Source organism: Hipposideros armiger, unplaced genomic scaffold (assembly GCF_001890085.2).
Source record: "Hipposideros armiger isolate ML-2016 unplaced genomic scaffold, ASM189008v1 scaffold_28, whole genome shotgun sequence".
NCBI lineage: Eukaryota > Metazoa > Chordata > Mammalia > Chiroptera > Hipposideridae > Hipposideros > Hipposideros armiger.
The window spans coordinates 276,821-292,220 of NW_017731378.1; the positions used below are offsets into that span (position 1 = coordinate 276,821).

Below are 15,400 nucleotides of genomic sequence, written 5' to 3' on the forward strand. Positions count from 1 at the left end.
GCTCCTTCCCTGGGCCGGCTGAGTGGCTCAGTTGGTTAAGAGCTCGCTCAAGAGTTTGAGCTCTGAGCAACAGCGGTTCGAGTCAGCTCGAGCTGAGCAGCCGCGGAGCTGCCAACAGGTGGCGGGATGGCTCAGCTAAAAAAAAAAAAAAAAAAAGAGCATAAATGCTCCTTCCCTGCAGAGGTTTTGAGAATTAGATGTTACGTAGTAAAGTGTGCAGGGTCAGTTCCAAGCCCCCAACTGTGATTAACTTTTAGAAACAGCAAACAGGTTAATATTCAGGAGGACAGAGCAAGAAAGTCAAGAAAACTAAGTGTAGGCAGTCCTGGTGATTTGTTTATTCCTCATAAACACTTGTTTCTACAGTACAATTCAGAGAATAAATAGAGGCACACGGCTATAATTTCCACCACAATCTGCTGTTGAGACATTCAGTGTGAAGATAGGGACTGGGGCTGTGGTGGGGTGGGGCGTGTTTGGGTCACAGGGCAACTGGAGGGCCTCCATGGTAACTGGGCAGGGATCCTATCAGTCAAGATGTGATCCCCAGGCCTGCTGGCCAAGGCTCATGGTGGGAGAATTACAGTGAACCAAATGCAAGGAGCCAAATGCTCTTTTAGTTCACCATGATCCTAGGATGGGTCCAATTCTACATAAACTACTGGCCTACTGGGAAGGAGCTGTGTCAGCGCTAAGGATACAGTTCCCTCCGTGGTAGGGCCTGAAGTGGCCCAGAGACGTCTGCCTTTTGCCCTGGAGTAAGTTATTAAGTTATTAAGTAAGTTGTAAGATGACTGTTTACATCAGTTTCTTTCTTGACTATCCCATAAAGGGATCCCGTCTCATACCTAAGGAAGGAGAGAGGCACAAATGGGGAGTATCTGCTGGAACTCAGGTGAGGAAGACAGCTTGTAAAGTTAAGGAGAGGGAAACGGCGCTTTTCCAGAATCCTTCCCAGGGGGAATAAGCAGACACAGATACTAGTCTGGTCAGACACAGTGGAGCCTGGAGCCATACTGCCAACCAGCGAATGAGGGGGTAACATACAGAAAAGCTCTGGCCTTGGCTTTCACAGGCCTGCTGTCCTAGCTAAGCCACCCCTATCTTTTTCCTTGTTTCTCCAGGGTAGCACACAGCACTGGCCCTAATTTGAAGCTAGGATCACCTGCCCCAAAGATAGGCAGAATGTAGAGGTTCTGTATCACCTGGCAGAAAATGAAGTCGCGGGTGGCGCAGGTCTGCATTGGGAAACCCAGGTGTTAGGGACAGAGAGTACCAAGAAGTGAGATGAGGGAAAGACACGCGGTAACCACTGCTGCCGGGCCTGCGGGCCAGAGTTCTTGGAGCTTCCCTGTGATCCCTGACTGGCAGGGGATGGGACACAGCAGCAGGCTTCTGCTCCAAGGTCATTCTGCTCTCCTCTCGCATCTGATTCATTTGTTCACCCCGAGTGAATAGTGGGGCATCTGCTTTACCAATACTTGTCACCCCATCAGGCAGCGAGACTTCTGGCTGACTTGGAGGCACTCTGGGCCCGCTGAACGACGGCGGAACACTTCTCACGCCGCAGCAGCTTGTTGTTCTCAAACAGACCTTCGTTGCGGGGTATTCCGTGAGAACCGTCAGGGAAAGTCAGCAGGCCTTTGAGGGGGACAGAGGAAATATGGGAGTGACAATGGCATGAATGACTCAGAGATCAGCTTGACAGGTAGCGGTCAAGGAAGAGAAAAACTCGCAGCCCTCCTCAGGAGCACTCTGTCGGCCTTTTCAATACACAGGGGTCAGGGCAGCATCACTATGGATTGCTGGACATCCACAGAGGATTGAAGCTAACAAGGTGTACTTTCACCCGTATTATGCTCGCCTAAGTAACCCATCCTGCTGGGCTGCAACTTACCAAAACCATCTACTCTGCCATTTTTAAATTCCCCCTCAAAGGTCATGTTGTCATGTCGAATGAAGACTCCCGCGCCATTAAACTTGCCCTGGGCAAACTCCCCCTCATACCTGCAGAAACACAAGATGTTAGCCTTTAAGCGGGTTGTGAGCTGTCTAGGTTAAATAAGTCAAGCAGCTACTGACACGTTATTTACTAATGTCAAAGAGCAAAGCTGATTCCACGTATCTCAGCGCTCCACCCACCCCACTCCGCAGAGAGGGGTCAGAGAGTATCTATGATAAGAGTCCCTAATCTCAAGGAAACAACAGAACGGCGGTAGGGTGGAAGGTCACTCACCTCTTGCCATTTCAAATTTCAGATCTATTTATAAAGTAACCAATAAAAGAACTAATGCTTACTCATGTCCTGTTTTCAGAGGGCCCGGGACAAGCTCAGGTTTGACCAGATATTTACCGCTGTCGTCTTTAGATCAGAATCTCCTTAGCTTAAGGCTGAGAAAGGAATGAGCCAGTACCTACCTTGAGCCATCTGAGAAGGTCAGTACCCCAAAGCCATTAAAGAGCCCATTCTCAAAATGACCCAGGTAGGTGCCACCATCTGCAAACATCAGTTGACCAAAACCATGTCTGCGGCCTGGGCAAAGAGAAGGACAGGTATCAGTTTGGGAAGGGGCAGCTTAAGAGTCCCCTCTCACTGTCTAATGTCCCTTGCCTCCCATCACCCCACCCACAAAGAAGAGAAACAATGACATTAGCAGGGCACAGGACTATTACCCAGAGATAGGCACCAGGAAAACCTGGCTCCTGGGGCCTTCCCAACTTAAGTCACAACATCAGATTTGGAGCAGGTCTCTCTGAGTATGAAAGATAAGAGAGCTCTTAAAAGTAGCACATGCTTCCTTTATTATGTGCAGCCATTCTTCTAAGCATTTTGTATATATCATCTTACTTAATCCTCACAGCAGCCTTATGAGGTAGGACAGCACTATTATTATTCCCATTTAACAGATGCAGAAACCAAGGCATGTAAAAAGCTAAAGAACTTAAGATCCCAGAGCAATTAAATGGTAGAGCAAGAATGTAAACGCAGCCTGACCAGAGAGCCCTCAACATTTAACTCCATTGTCACTCTGAGAAAACTAAAAGTATACCACTTAGCACCATGAAGCTACTGTGCACACCTAACCGCCAGACTCGCAACACTGGTTTGAGCTCTTACACCAGCAGGGCTAAGTTTATGCACTGAACTGAGCAGAAAGCAGAGCAAGGTGCTGAAGCAGCGCTAGTGCTCTTCAAACAGAGGAGAGGTGTTCTTTGGTGGACAGACGCCCCAGCAGCGCTTCAGGAGTTCTCGCCTCTAAAGGTCATATTATCGGGGACAGCAGGAGTTTGGGAGACAGGAGAAAAGGCCGAGGATGTATGGAGGCAAGGGCACATCGCATCGCACGATTTCTCCTCTCAAGGCTCAGGAACTCATCAGCTGCAGGATCCACCGTGAAAAGAATGAGGCACCTGTCTGGAAGCAGTGTGAACTGCTCTTCACTGGCACGACTGTGAAGTCGAGTCTCATTGGGGAAGTTCCTGGCTCGCTAGGACTGGACGGACCCACGGGACTTTTAAATGGCCAGACTGTTTCCAAATGGAACACCATTAAACTACTTTCTGTATAGTTTCAGGCTCTGAAGAATTTTACCATTCCTATGAATAGATACTTCCAAATATAATGAACTGTCACAGGAAATTCGAGGCAACGAATGTCATTTGCTCTTGATTGTCTGCCCTAATTAACTTCTTAAGAGTCACTGGAATCAAGTCATTGCAATGAATTCTGTACTTTCTGGTTTATGGGCACTAAAAATAATTCATTTTCCTCTGCGGAGTACATGAGCATTTAGAAAAACAATTCCCAAATAATACCAGTAAAGGATAAAAGGGTTATAACACTTTACACTTAGAAGTGGAAAGATTTAACTTACTTCTGGAGGTTGGATTAACAATAGTATTTTCTAATTTCTTTATTGAATTCCTAAAATCGAATAAAGGAAGGCACTATTCAGATTAAATCTTGGCGTTGAAGACTCATAAAGTTGGCTTACATATCCTGAGGTATTTGTCCTTTGGTCAAATAGTGTCACCACTGGATACACCCCCCGGGTCCTCTTACCCTCCTTCCACTCGCCACGATACTCCTCCCCACTGGAGTAGGTGAAGGAACCTTTTGTCAGGGTCATGGTGACAGCTTACAGAAGGATGAAAACTGTAGGGCACAAGCAGAAGAGAACCAGCGTCCCAGCGCGGCTGGAGGAAAGGCCTGCTAAGCAACGGTGTAGATACATTGTAAAGGCTACCAGCCAAATACGTGTACACTCCCTGGAGTACATTCAACAAAGCTACCCACCTCTCCAACCACCCTACCACCACCACCTCTGCCCAAGCAGTCTTATCCTTCTACGTGGCTTTCAGGTTTTCAGCCAAGTCCAACTTTCTGTGACCTGGGATGGAAATTTAGGATTAATCTACAAATATTTGCTTGATACCTACTATATACACCTAGTCAATATGTAAAATATATAATCTCTTTCCTCAATGAGTTTATAATCTAGTTGATAAGACTATCAATCAAAACACTGAATAATACGAGAGATAATATAATTAAGTGTCAAAGTGGATGGCAGACATTAACTAAGACAAGGGGTGGGCAGGATTTAAAATAAACAGTGAAGAACACTGAGAAAACATGGGGAATGGAAGCACGAAGAGCAGCACAAACATGGGATGTTCCGTGGGAATTAGAAGCTGGGTCTTGCTCGAGTTGAAGGCATATTTAGGGAGTAACAGGAAATAAATTTGTCGAGCTACAATCAGCCTAAATCTTAAATCTGAAAAGAACCTCTCAGATTTAATCCAAACTCCCTCATTTTATAGATGGAGAAACAGAAGCTAGGAGAGTTAAAAGCTATTCGGTGACTGAGCTAAAACGAGTGCCCAGGCCACCCCTGATTGCTAGTTCCTTTTCCCCTGTACTACACGCTCTGCTTCTAGGGTCAGGCTAACTGAAAGAGAGCTAGGCAGAAAAGTTTATAGCTGATAAGGTGGGCAAAGAGGAAGCCTCTCGGGGTGTGTGAACAGGGATGTAATAAGATGAAAGCAGTTTAAGGAATATGAATGTGGCAGCAGGAAGCTGGATGGGTTGGAGCAGCCAAAGCCTACTGCTAGAGAAGCTTGTAAGGCAGGAGATATGATAATTCAGTAGATTGTGAAATGAGCACAGATTTTCTCCCTCCATCCACGCATGGCGATCCTCCCATTCAGAGGCAGCTTATTTACTCCTCCACCCATTGGGTCTGGCCGGGTTATGTAACTGCATCAGCAAAGGTGATGTAGCACAGATTTGAAAAGCATCTGTACATTGGGCTTGCCCTCTTGCTGCACTTGGACCTGTTCTGTTCCCATGTGAACAAGCCCAGGCTAGTCTCCTGGATGGTGAGGGGCCACATGGAACAGCTTTCTCAGATGTACACGGATGCCTGAGTGAGCTCAGGCAAGACCAGAAGAGCTGCCCCTCTGAGCCCAGCCCCAAATTAGTGGCCCACAGAATCAAGGATTGAAGAAATATGGTTGTTTTAAGCCACTATGTTTTGGGGTGGTGTGTTATTACCAAGCAAAAGCTAACTGATACATCCAGGTATGAGGTCATAGGCCCGAATTAGGGGGGATAACAGGGTAATGGGAGCAGAAAGAATGATTATGACAACCATATCACAGGAAAAAACCAACCAGCACCACCACCACCACCCAACAACACTGAGGAATGGCTGGGTATGGCTTCACATGAGCGGTAAAGTAATGTTTATATTCAAGGATATCCTATAAGAAGGGATTTAAGATACCCAAAATATCATTCAATATAAACAAAGACAAATAGAATCACTTGACATATTAAAAAAATGCAACCCTTATTTTCTTTTTTAAACCCCCTAGGTCTTTTTACTCACCCCTTCACCTTCTCCAGATCTAAACAATACTATGTTTTCTCACGTGACTGTGACAATGCAGTCCTAGGCCTGCACCCAAATCTACTGAGTCAGTTCTGTACGGTTAGAGCCCGGGAATCTGCAGTTTTAACAAGCACATCATTAGACTCTTACACACTGAAAAGCTTGTGGACTACTTATTAGTCCAATAAATGGAAATACTGTGTGTGACCTATAAATCACCATTGAAAGGCCCCATTATTAATAATTAACCTAGAGTTTGACCCTCAGGCACCTGACTGAGTTCCAACAGGACAAATGTACCTCTTCTTTAGAGCACTGGGGTCAGGCCTGGAGGACAATTAAAAAAAATCCCTGTGGGTCTGGTGCTAACTGCTAACTTCTTTTTTCTTCAATTCCCGGAGAAGCCCACATCACACACCATGTTAAGGGTTGTACTGGTGTCTCCATCATGAAGAATAAAAATGGGGTTCTAAAGAATAGGTTCCGCAGTACAAGAGGGATCTGGAATATTTAATACAAAAATTATGCTTTAAATGTTCAACTAAAACAAAGCGCACAGTTTTCTCCAAATTGTGGCGTTGGACAGTGCTGAGTTACTTATACTCCAGGTCAGCTAATACAACCCTCTGTAATCAACTGAGCTAGCCCCAGAGAAACTATCTGAAATACCTTTATAATAGCACTAACATTTACTGACTACTTATTGTGTGCCATAATTTAAAAAAAGATACATTATCTAATTTCATCTCACAACTTTATGAGGTGGGTATTATGGTTGTTTCTACTTTACAGATGAGGAAACTGAGGTACAGAGAAGGTAAGTGGTTAACTAAGGTCACCCAGCTAACGCATGCAGGTTAGAATCAGGACCCTGGCAGTTGGCTCCAGGGCCCACACTCTTAAACACTATCCCTATCCGTATCCCTACCCTATCCTATCCAATACTGCCTCCCAGTATACGAGGACACAAAAGTGTCTAGAACACTGCATAGCCCTGTCCATTAAATGGTTTGCTTTTCCTCCTTCAAAAAGAGACAACTAAACTCACACACTTACTGTAGTGGAAATTTCTCTAAAGTCTCAGTATTAAAATGCTACCAGTGTAATTCAGATAACATTTTTACAAGAAATTCAGCAATTTTGACTAATAAGGTAAATACTAAGCAGAGGAAAAGCAAACGACAGTTGCCACTCATCTGTTCTTTATCAAGACCCTGTGGGATATTTTAATTTTGGCCTAGGTCATAACGGTTTTCGATACAGATGTCGCATGCCCAGAAATGGTCTGATGTGAAAACAGCCTGTCCTGACCAGAGCAGGACTCAGTCATATCTTCTAGGCCTTGGCTGTCTCAGAGCTCTAGTTTCATCCAGCGATGAGGACAGATGAGTTCTGAACTCTCTGAGGTCTCACCCAAATACGAGGAACATTCATTTTGGACCCCCATAATGAAGGTCAGCTTTGTGGACGCTTTTCTAGCGATGTTTGGGAGTCACTCCCACAGGTCCATCAGGGACTGTCTCACTTTTCTAGTTACTCAGAAACGCCATATCCAGGGTCTCTAACATAGAAGATGTCCCAAGAAAAGGATCCTTTTCTTCTTAAAGCCCCTTAAAACCTCTAGGGCTGTTTTCTCAGAGAGGTGATGCTGGTACCTGGTGTGCCATCTCTGTCCCATCAATGTTCCACAAGGTCAGCATCCAATTTCAGGTGCACAAGCCTCTTATCATCAGCCCAGCATCAGAGTGTGCCTGGGGTAGAGGTCAGCATGACTCCATTGCAAATACAACATTAATGAGGGAGAGCAAAACAGTTTTCCATCAAAACTGCAGAGGAAAACTCTTTCCAGTCCAGACAGGCACTGTGATAGCTCGAGGCCATCTTCAGCTCTTCCCGGAACAAATGAAGTCAGAGAACTAAAAATCAGCTCATGGTACAAACCTGGACTATCTCATTCCTTCAAAACAAATCAGTCTGAAAGGTTGTATCTTCTACTAAATCTTATGACTAAAACAGCCATTCCAAAACATACACATAAAATCGCTATTTATACAGAAAGATGGTAAGATAAGGCATTTCCTTTAAATGTTAGACAGCAGTGAGCTTGTCTTCACTCAAAGCTTTGGAAGGAGTTGCAGTGCAATGTGAGGAGTCAGACTGACTATACAGGGACTCAGAGGGAGCAGCCTCTTGTTTACTTTTTCTCAAGGCCACATGAGACTCCCCAACAGCGCCATCCCACCTTGTTTCAGAAGGACCATATAAGGTCCCTGAAAGAACGGGAACAGTGTTTCTCCAGTTTGAGGATTATCTATGGAGAAAGTACTAGCCTGTCCTTCAAGTTGTAAACCTTGCCATTCTTTTGGTATGGAGCTGGCTCTTGGGAAATACACCCCGTTAAAAAAAAACAAAAACAAAAACCAGACCCAAAATGGAGTCACCTGTGGTAAGCCCCACCAATACTTAATACCTTACTTAACTGCAGTTTCAGCTTATCCCAGGGGTGGAATTTTACACCAACCTGTCTACAATTTCCTGGTCAGCACTGGTGATGTAATCTGCCAGCTAAGACCCCTGACTTTCTCCTAAGGGAACGTAAACTTGCCTGAAATAATAATCCACTCTCTTAACTTCCTTGTCCCACATTCTTTCTGCCTATAGAAACCTTTCAGTTTGTACAACTCTTTGGGAGTACCCTTCTGATTTTACTAGATGGGATGCTGCCCGATTCAGGAATCATTCATAAAGCCAATTAGATCTTTAAATTTACTCGGTTGAATTTTTGTTCTTAAACAACCCTAAGTATTTCAAGGAAGCCAATGAAACCTGAAAGATTATCTTCTTATAACCAAATGTGACAGATTGTATTTTCTAAAGATGTTTGCAATCATATCTCCTGTCCTACACATTCTTCTACAATTAGACCCTGCCATTGCCCCACCAAAAGTGGATTCTAACTCCTCTCCTTTGAATCTGTGTATGCTTATAATTGCTTTTACCAGTAGAACATGATGGAAGCGATGGTGTGTTCTGAAGTTAGATCATAAAAGGTGATGTAACTTGCACCTTGCTCGCTGGTACACTTATGCTGGGAGACCTGAGCCACCACATAAGTCTGACTCCCCTGAGGCTACCAAGCTGTGAGGGAGCCAAGCCACATAGACAGCCACATTTGTTGGTGAGTCAGTTGGCAGTTCTCATCTTTGAATCATCTTAGCCCAGGCACCAGGTGTGAGCAAAGGAGCTTTCAGATGATTCCAGCCATCTCCCCTCCACCCCAGCCATTAAGCCTGCATCCCATCTGAGGTATCTGTGAGCATCATATGGTTATTTTAAGCAGATAAGTTTGGGGTAATTTGTTATACAGCAAGAGGAGCTGGGATATCATCTCTCAACCTAACCCTGCCACCATCCTCGCCTATTTGTTTTCAAAAGTCCATACTGTACTATTACAAATTTCCATTCCTTTTTGATCTAGGGAGATATAGCAAACTCCCTTCAAAGGTTGCCTGTCAAAGTGATGTCCATTCTCAAGAATACAATCAAAAGTGCTAATTAAAGGGAACACATGTCGACTCCATGAGGTTCAAGCGATGGTTGAACGCATTTGACTAGAAGCTTCTACCTATGTCCAAATAATGGATATTGTCACTGCCTGGGATAGTGTCAGGATTTTCATTTATGACTTCTGTAATTAGCTATGCTAATTTATGGTCAGCTGCATAGCCACTGACCCAGAAAGAAATTTCACCAGTTATCATGGTCATTGAGACAAATCTAGTTTAAAAAGTATAGTCAGTGCTGATGAAGATTAAAAACCCACTACTTTAGCAAATCAGTATGTGTATCAGTTATTCAAAAAAATCTTTTTAAAGAAAATAGATGGCCTGTGAGTTTAGGCTTCAGCTATACATATGGAATCTAGTCACGAAGTCAAGATAGTTTATGCTTCTTCTAAACAGATACCCAGCCTTCTGCTCTCTTGCCGGACGGGTTACAAAGGATCAATCCAAACACATATCTAAAAGGAAATTAGTATTTTGTCAGTATTTTGTCCGTGTACACTAATATACTATTAGTCTTCACAACAGACTATATCCCTGCTATTTTTCTTTTCTCCTGACCCAGACATTTCCAAATAGAAGTTGGAGACAGGAATGATAACTTTTGTTTCCATTCCGTTTGTCTTTTTTTTAAACTTTAGAAATCCAACTTGTTAAAAGAATACTTATGCATTCATAGTAACCTGTGTCTAAATTCAGGATTTAAAAAAACTAACATAAAGGGGAATAAATATTCAGTTTAAGAATATTGTTTGGAGGCAGCCACCTTAATTACCCAAATATGCCTTCAACACTGTTCCTCCATCCCCCACCCATCCCGAAGTATAACAGTCTTGCCAAAGTTCCTTTAGTTATAAAGAAAGCAGTTCTCAGGCTTTCAGAATCTTAAAGAGAAGAAAATGAAGGCTTTGATGAACAAAGATTAGACTTGTAAGAAACCCAGAACAAAAATTCAAAAGTTCTTTTTAAAGTGTTTTACATGAGCTTGAAATAACTGTTTTTATTATAAGTCTGTATGTCTCTTTTACTGTCGGGTAAGTCTCCCTTCTACTAAAAAAGTAAACAAATGTATCACTACTAGATAAAGTTCTTATTTATGAAGACTATGTGTGGGACGGTTAGATTGAAGAAACTGGGAAGAAAATGCTGACACCAGAAAGAAAGTAAAAAAATAAAAATAAAAAGACTTGGTAGTAATGGGGACTGCTAGGATTCTATTCTAGTTCTTGGTTAAGGAAAATGCCTGGGCCATGTTCTAATATAGCCGAGTTACTCCTGCGGATACCTAAGCACTTTGGTGATGCTACTACCATGCAGGGATGCTATAATACCATCAACTAACTGAGGCATCCCATTCCCCAAGACTTGATGTGTGGGACATCTCTCCACTGGAGTGTGAGAGAGGCGGGCCCAGAGCAAACAAAGCCCTAGACGGCAACAAGGCAATACTTTGTGGTCGACCTCCCCTTTCCTTCAACCACTCGTTCGTGCTTTCCAGCACTGCTCCTTTCCTCTACCCCGGGTTTGCTTTCCCTCCCGGGCCGGATCGTCTGCTCGCGTAGGTCTGCCATCCGCTAATGACGCAGCCCCCACCCACCCCGCTCGCTAACCCTGGTGCCGCGGGCTCTCCTGGGTTTCGGCACCCAGCGGTGGAGACGGAAGGCCCTGGTTTGGGACTTCGGGGCAGCCGCCCTTCGGTCAGAGCGTCAAGCATGGAGCCGCGCTCCCCAGCCCATGTCATCTCGCGCTGGGCTCCTCAGTCCCTTCCTCACCGATCACGTTGTCCCGGTCCCCTCCCACCCGCACTGCCAGCCAACCTGGGCTCCGCCTTTCGGGATAACCGTCACGCCCCGACCCGGGGCTCAAGCGGCCGGGACCTCCGCTCCGCGGGGTTCGCCCCTGCCACCTGCCTCTCCGCCACCTGCACCAGTGCCTGCCCCACTTGATGCCGCCATCCCGGGTAGCCGCACTGGGCACAATTCCCGCTGCCCATTGGCTGTTACCTAGGCAACCGGGAGCAACGCCATTCTCCATTGGCTCAGCCGGGGTCGGCGCCATCTTTATGCGGGGCGAAGGGCGCTCTCGTGCAAATATCCGACAGAGGGGTGGGGCTGAACTCCGGATCTCACCTTGGCAATCCTGATAAGAGAACTCAGGTCTCGCCTACCCAGGGAAAGCCTAGTCGAAATGTGAAAAACAAACTGAACCGAACCAAATCAGCGTCAGACACGACAGTGACCACCAACTCAAGTGGCTTCGATCCTGCGCGGATCTCCATAGTTAAATGGCCCCGCCTTCGGAGTTTAAGGACATATCCTAAACACGGCTTTTGAGGTGTAGCTTTGTAAATTGCAACGCGTTGGACAGGGCAACTGTAGTTTAATGAGTGTCAACTCTGTGCCAGCACTGTGATATCATGACACGTTTGCATTCATTGTAGGGATTTGTGTTGTCGGTGTCATTACCCAGGTCCTTTGTGTTTAAAATGCCGTGCCAAGATTGGAGCAAATCCTCCAAAATACCACATACGCCAATCCGTGTATCCATTTGTTTATTTTCTGAACAATGGGAATGCAGCATGATGCTAGGTTCTGCCAGTCTAGAAAAGACATGATCACTGCCCTCATGGGACTTACTGCCCAAGTGTGGAGAAGAAAATATTCATGCACGAGGAAAAATCCAAGACTATATTTAATTGTTAGGAGGAAGCAAACGCATGAAGAGAGTAAGCAAATTGCTTCTCTGAAGTGAGATTTTTTCCTCATCTGTACGATAGAAAATTATAACAATGATGATGATAAAGGCTGCCCAGGACTTGTGTGAGAATACAATGTCAAATACTCAGTACTATGTCTTAGAAATTGTAAGTACTCAATAAACAGTTTTAAATTGTTTTAAAAGACTTGGATTCTGTGTTCAAATCCCGTCTCTGCCACCAACTGGGTGTGGCTTCAAGCAAGTTATTAAGCTCACTAGCCTGTAAAATAAGATTGGTCTAGAAGACCTATAAGATTCAATCCAGCTCTAACACTCAATGGTTAAACATGCTAAAACTGTGTGGTATTGACTATTGATATAATTACAGCAGTTGAGAGGATGGAATGTTAAGAAAACAGACTGGAGAATGTGTATTAGAAAATAGGAAGAAATAAAGTTGTCAAATTATGGAGAAACCTGAAAAATTAGAGAGAAGGTACGGTTTCTTGAATAGGCAAATTAATAGAAAAAGAAAGCAGAATAGAGGTTACCAAGAGCTAGGGGAAGATGGAGTTATTGTTTAATGGGTACAGAGTTTTTGTTGTCTTGATGAAAAAGTTTTCGGTGGAGACAGTGGTGATGGTTACACAACATTGTGAATGTATTTAATGTTACTGAATTGTACACTTACGAATGGTTAAAATGATAAATATTATGTACATTTTACCACAATAAAAATGTAGTTTCTTGACCAGAGCAGTGACACAATGAAACCAGTGTTTTAATAAAATTAATCTGGCAGTGATACACAGAGATGATCAAAGAGAAATTGGAAGCAGAAAACAAATTTAGAAGCTATTATAATAATGTAAGATATTCTGGAATGTGGCATCAGTGAAGATAGAAAGAAGGGGTAAATATGAAAGGGGGTAAATAATAGAGGTATTTAATAAGAAATAATGTAGTGTGGAACTAGTCTGCTTGAATTTGGATCCAGCTCTGCCACTTACCAGCTTCATGACCATAAGCAAGTTATTTTCATCAGTTTCCAACATCATAGGGGCTGTAATGCTGGTTACATGACTTACTCCACGTAATGCACTTAAAATAATATTCTGGCACATGCTTAGCATTTGGTAAGTACTAACTCTTCACAGGTAATAAGGAATGTATTGACACTCTTTTCAGTAAAAGGAAAGTTGAGTTCTAAGAGGTAAATACTGAAACATTATGAGGGTTTCCATAGAGAAAACTTAGAATTCAAGGGAGAACTCTAAATCTTGGAGCTTTCTTTGACCATAATTTGAAGCTTAGGGGCTAAATAAGATAAATAATACAGATCATCTTTGTGGCTGTGGCTCCTAGGACATGAGAGGCAAATATCACTTAATTATTTGGCATTTGGGTAGGAAAGGGAACTACATGTCTTGTAACTGAAAGGGGTAATTGAATAATCTGTATGGACATTTGCTAGAATGGTTTATTTGGCAAAAAACGTTTAACACATTCCCATACATATAACTGAACAATTTAGTACTTCTAGTTAGCTATGGCAATAATTTGATTCAAGAAAGAATTGTTGAACGAACTGAAAAAGAGTCTGGAGGCTTTGGCTAAAAATAATTGATAAAGGTTTATTTAAGTGTTTAGGGTTTGCAAAACAGAAACACAACTAGGCAAAAACCCAGAAGTGTTCTGAAGAAGAAAGAAAAGTTAAGAGCTCTTATAGTAAAAAGTGCATTCTTTAGAATAATCAGTTCTGTATTCCTAACCCTACGATTGGTCCAGGACAGTTATCAGTCAGATATCAGGAGATCTGGATGATGGGTGCCAGGTGGTCTGGAAGATGGGCGCCAGGACATCTGGTCACATCAATGGTCTGGATAATAGATGTCAGGTGGTCTGGATATGTGAATCCTTCATGCATTATCTGGAGGTCTGGTGTATGTCCAGGTATTGACACACAACAAATTGATGTATATCCAGGCATTGACACAGGACTAGAAAGTTCAAAATTTAAGTTCCCAAACTAGTTCAAACAAGAATAGAATTATTTTATCATGCCTCAACCAACTTTTTAGTAATTTAGCAGCTTGACTATAGTGATGCCATTGTATTCTTTCACTCTGTTCTTCAGAATAATTATGAAATATTGGTTACCATGTGGCTGGTACGTTTTGTGAAAATCCATGCCTCATCTGCTGGTTATTTTAAGCACATAAACAAAAACAACATCAACAATAACCTCAGCAGTGACAGTTTTTTTGTTGAGTGTTTCTTTAGGTATTAAGTGCTATAAGTTCTTTATTTTATTTATCATGATTCTTATTTAGTCAATTGAGGAGGAGATGATTAGTCCCATTTTATAGATGTGGAAACTGAGGCTTAGAGAGTTAAATAACTCATAACTAATAAATGTGAAGCCAGGGTTCAAACTCAAATATCTCTGACTCCCTCTCTTCTCCCCTTTTTCCCTCAGTGATTTACATTCTTCCTTTAACACTTAGATCATAGCACATGCCCCACTTAAGACTTTACTGACTGTCCAGCCTACCCCCAAATTGCTGAACTCCTATTATGGAGTTTTCAGCTCATATTGTTGGCTTTTTTTCTCCTACTGCCTCAGAGAGCTGTGTGTCTTCAGCTTGAGGACAGGGACTATATCCTCCTTCTCTTTCCCACTGATAACCATGTACTGAGCATCTACTCTGTCTAGACACTGAGGTTTACAGTGACAAATAAAATAGTCATGGACTCTTACCTCGTGGAATTTTTGTCTTAATGGGACCATATCTTTCCTCAATTAACAAACATTGAGCTTTGGGCCAGGCACTGTGTAAGCTGCATGAGGGCTGGGATTTTTAAAAATCTTTTTTATTTAGGTACAGCAGGGATTTTTGTTTCTTTGCTTCACTGCTGTCTCTCCAGCACCTAAAACACAGTAGGTGCTCAAAAAATATTTAATGACTGAGTGCATGATTGAATAAATGCAGATACAAAGATTAAATTTTTCCAGTCTTACAGCTGGTTCATAGCAGGCACTCAATAATTAGTGACTGGTTAGAAAGGCTACTTTATTTAAAACAACTCAGCTCAGCGATTGAAAGCTAAGAGCGGGGCGGAGCTGTAAGAACTGAGGGATTGTCTGACCCAAGTTTGGCTCCTAGAGCATGCGCAGTCCTCACCGAAGGTGGCGAGCAAAATATGCGGAGGTTGGGATTGCGTAGGCGCTGGTTCTGATTG

General features: G+C 43.3%; 1 protein-coding gene across 7 annotated transcripts; it reads right to left on the reverse strand.

Moving 5' to 3' along the window:
* Window positions 1-318: 318 nt before the first annotated feature.
* MORN4 (MORN repeat containing 4) lies at window positions 319-11,533 on the reverse strand. 7 transcript variants are annotated; one of them, XM_019636525.1, is made up of 5 exons: window positions 11,278-11,423; window positions 4,064-4,156; window positions 2,419-2,533; window positions 1,898-2,007; window positions 319-1,641 (listed from the first exon to the last, which is right to left on the reverse strand). In XM_019636525.1, exons 2-5 carry the CDS (start codon window positions 4,128-4,130, stop codon window positions 1,493-1,495), a joined length of 441 nt encoding a protein of 146 aa, XP_019492070.1. In that variant the 5' UTR covers window positions 4,131-4,156; window positions 11,278-11,423; the 3' UTR covers window positions 319-1,492. The 7 variants fall into 7 exon arrangements, with proteins under 7 accessions (XP_019492070.1, XP_019492071.1, XP_019492068.1 ...); XM_019636526.1 differs by having other exon boundaries at window positions 4,064-4,197; XM_019636523.1 differs by having other exon boundaries at window positions 4,064-4,210.
* Window positions 11,534-15,400: the final 3,867 nt, after the last annotated feature.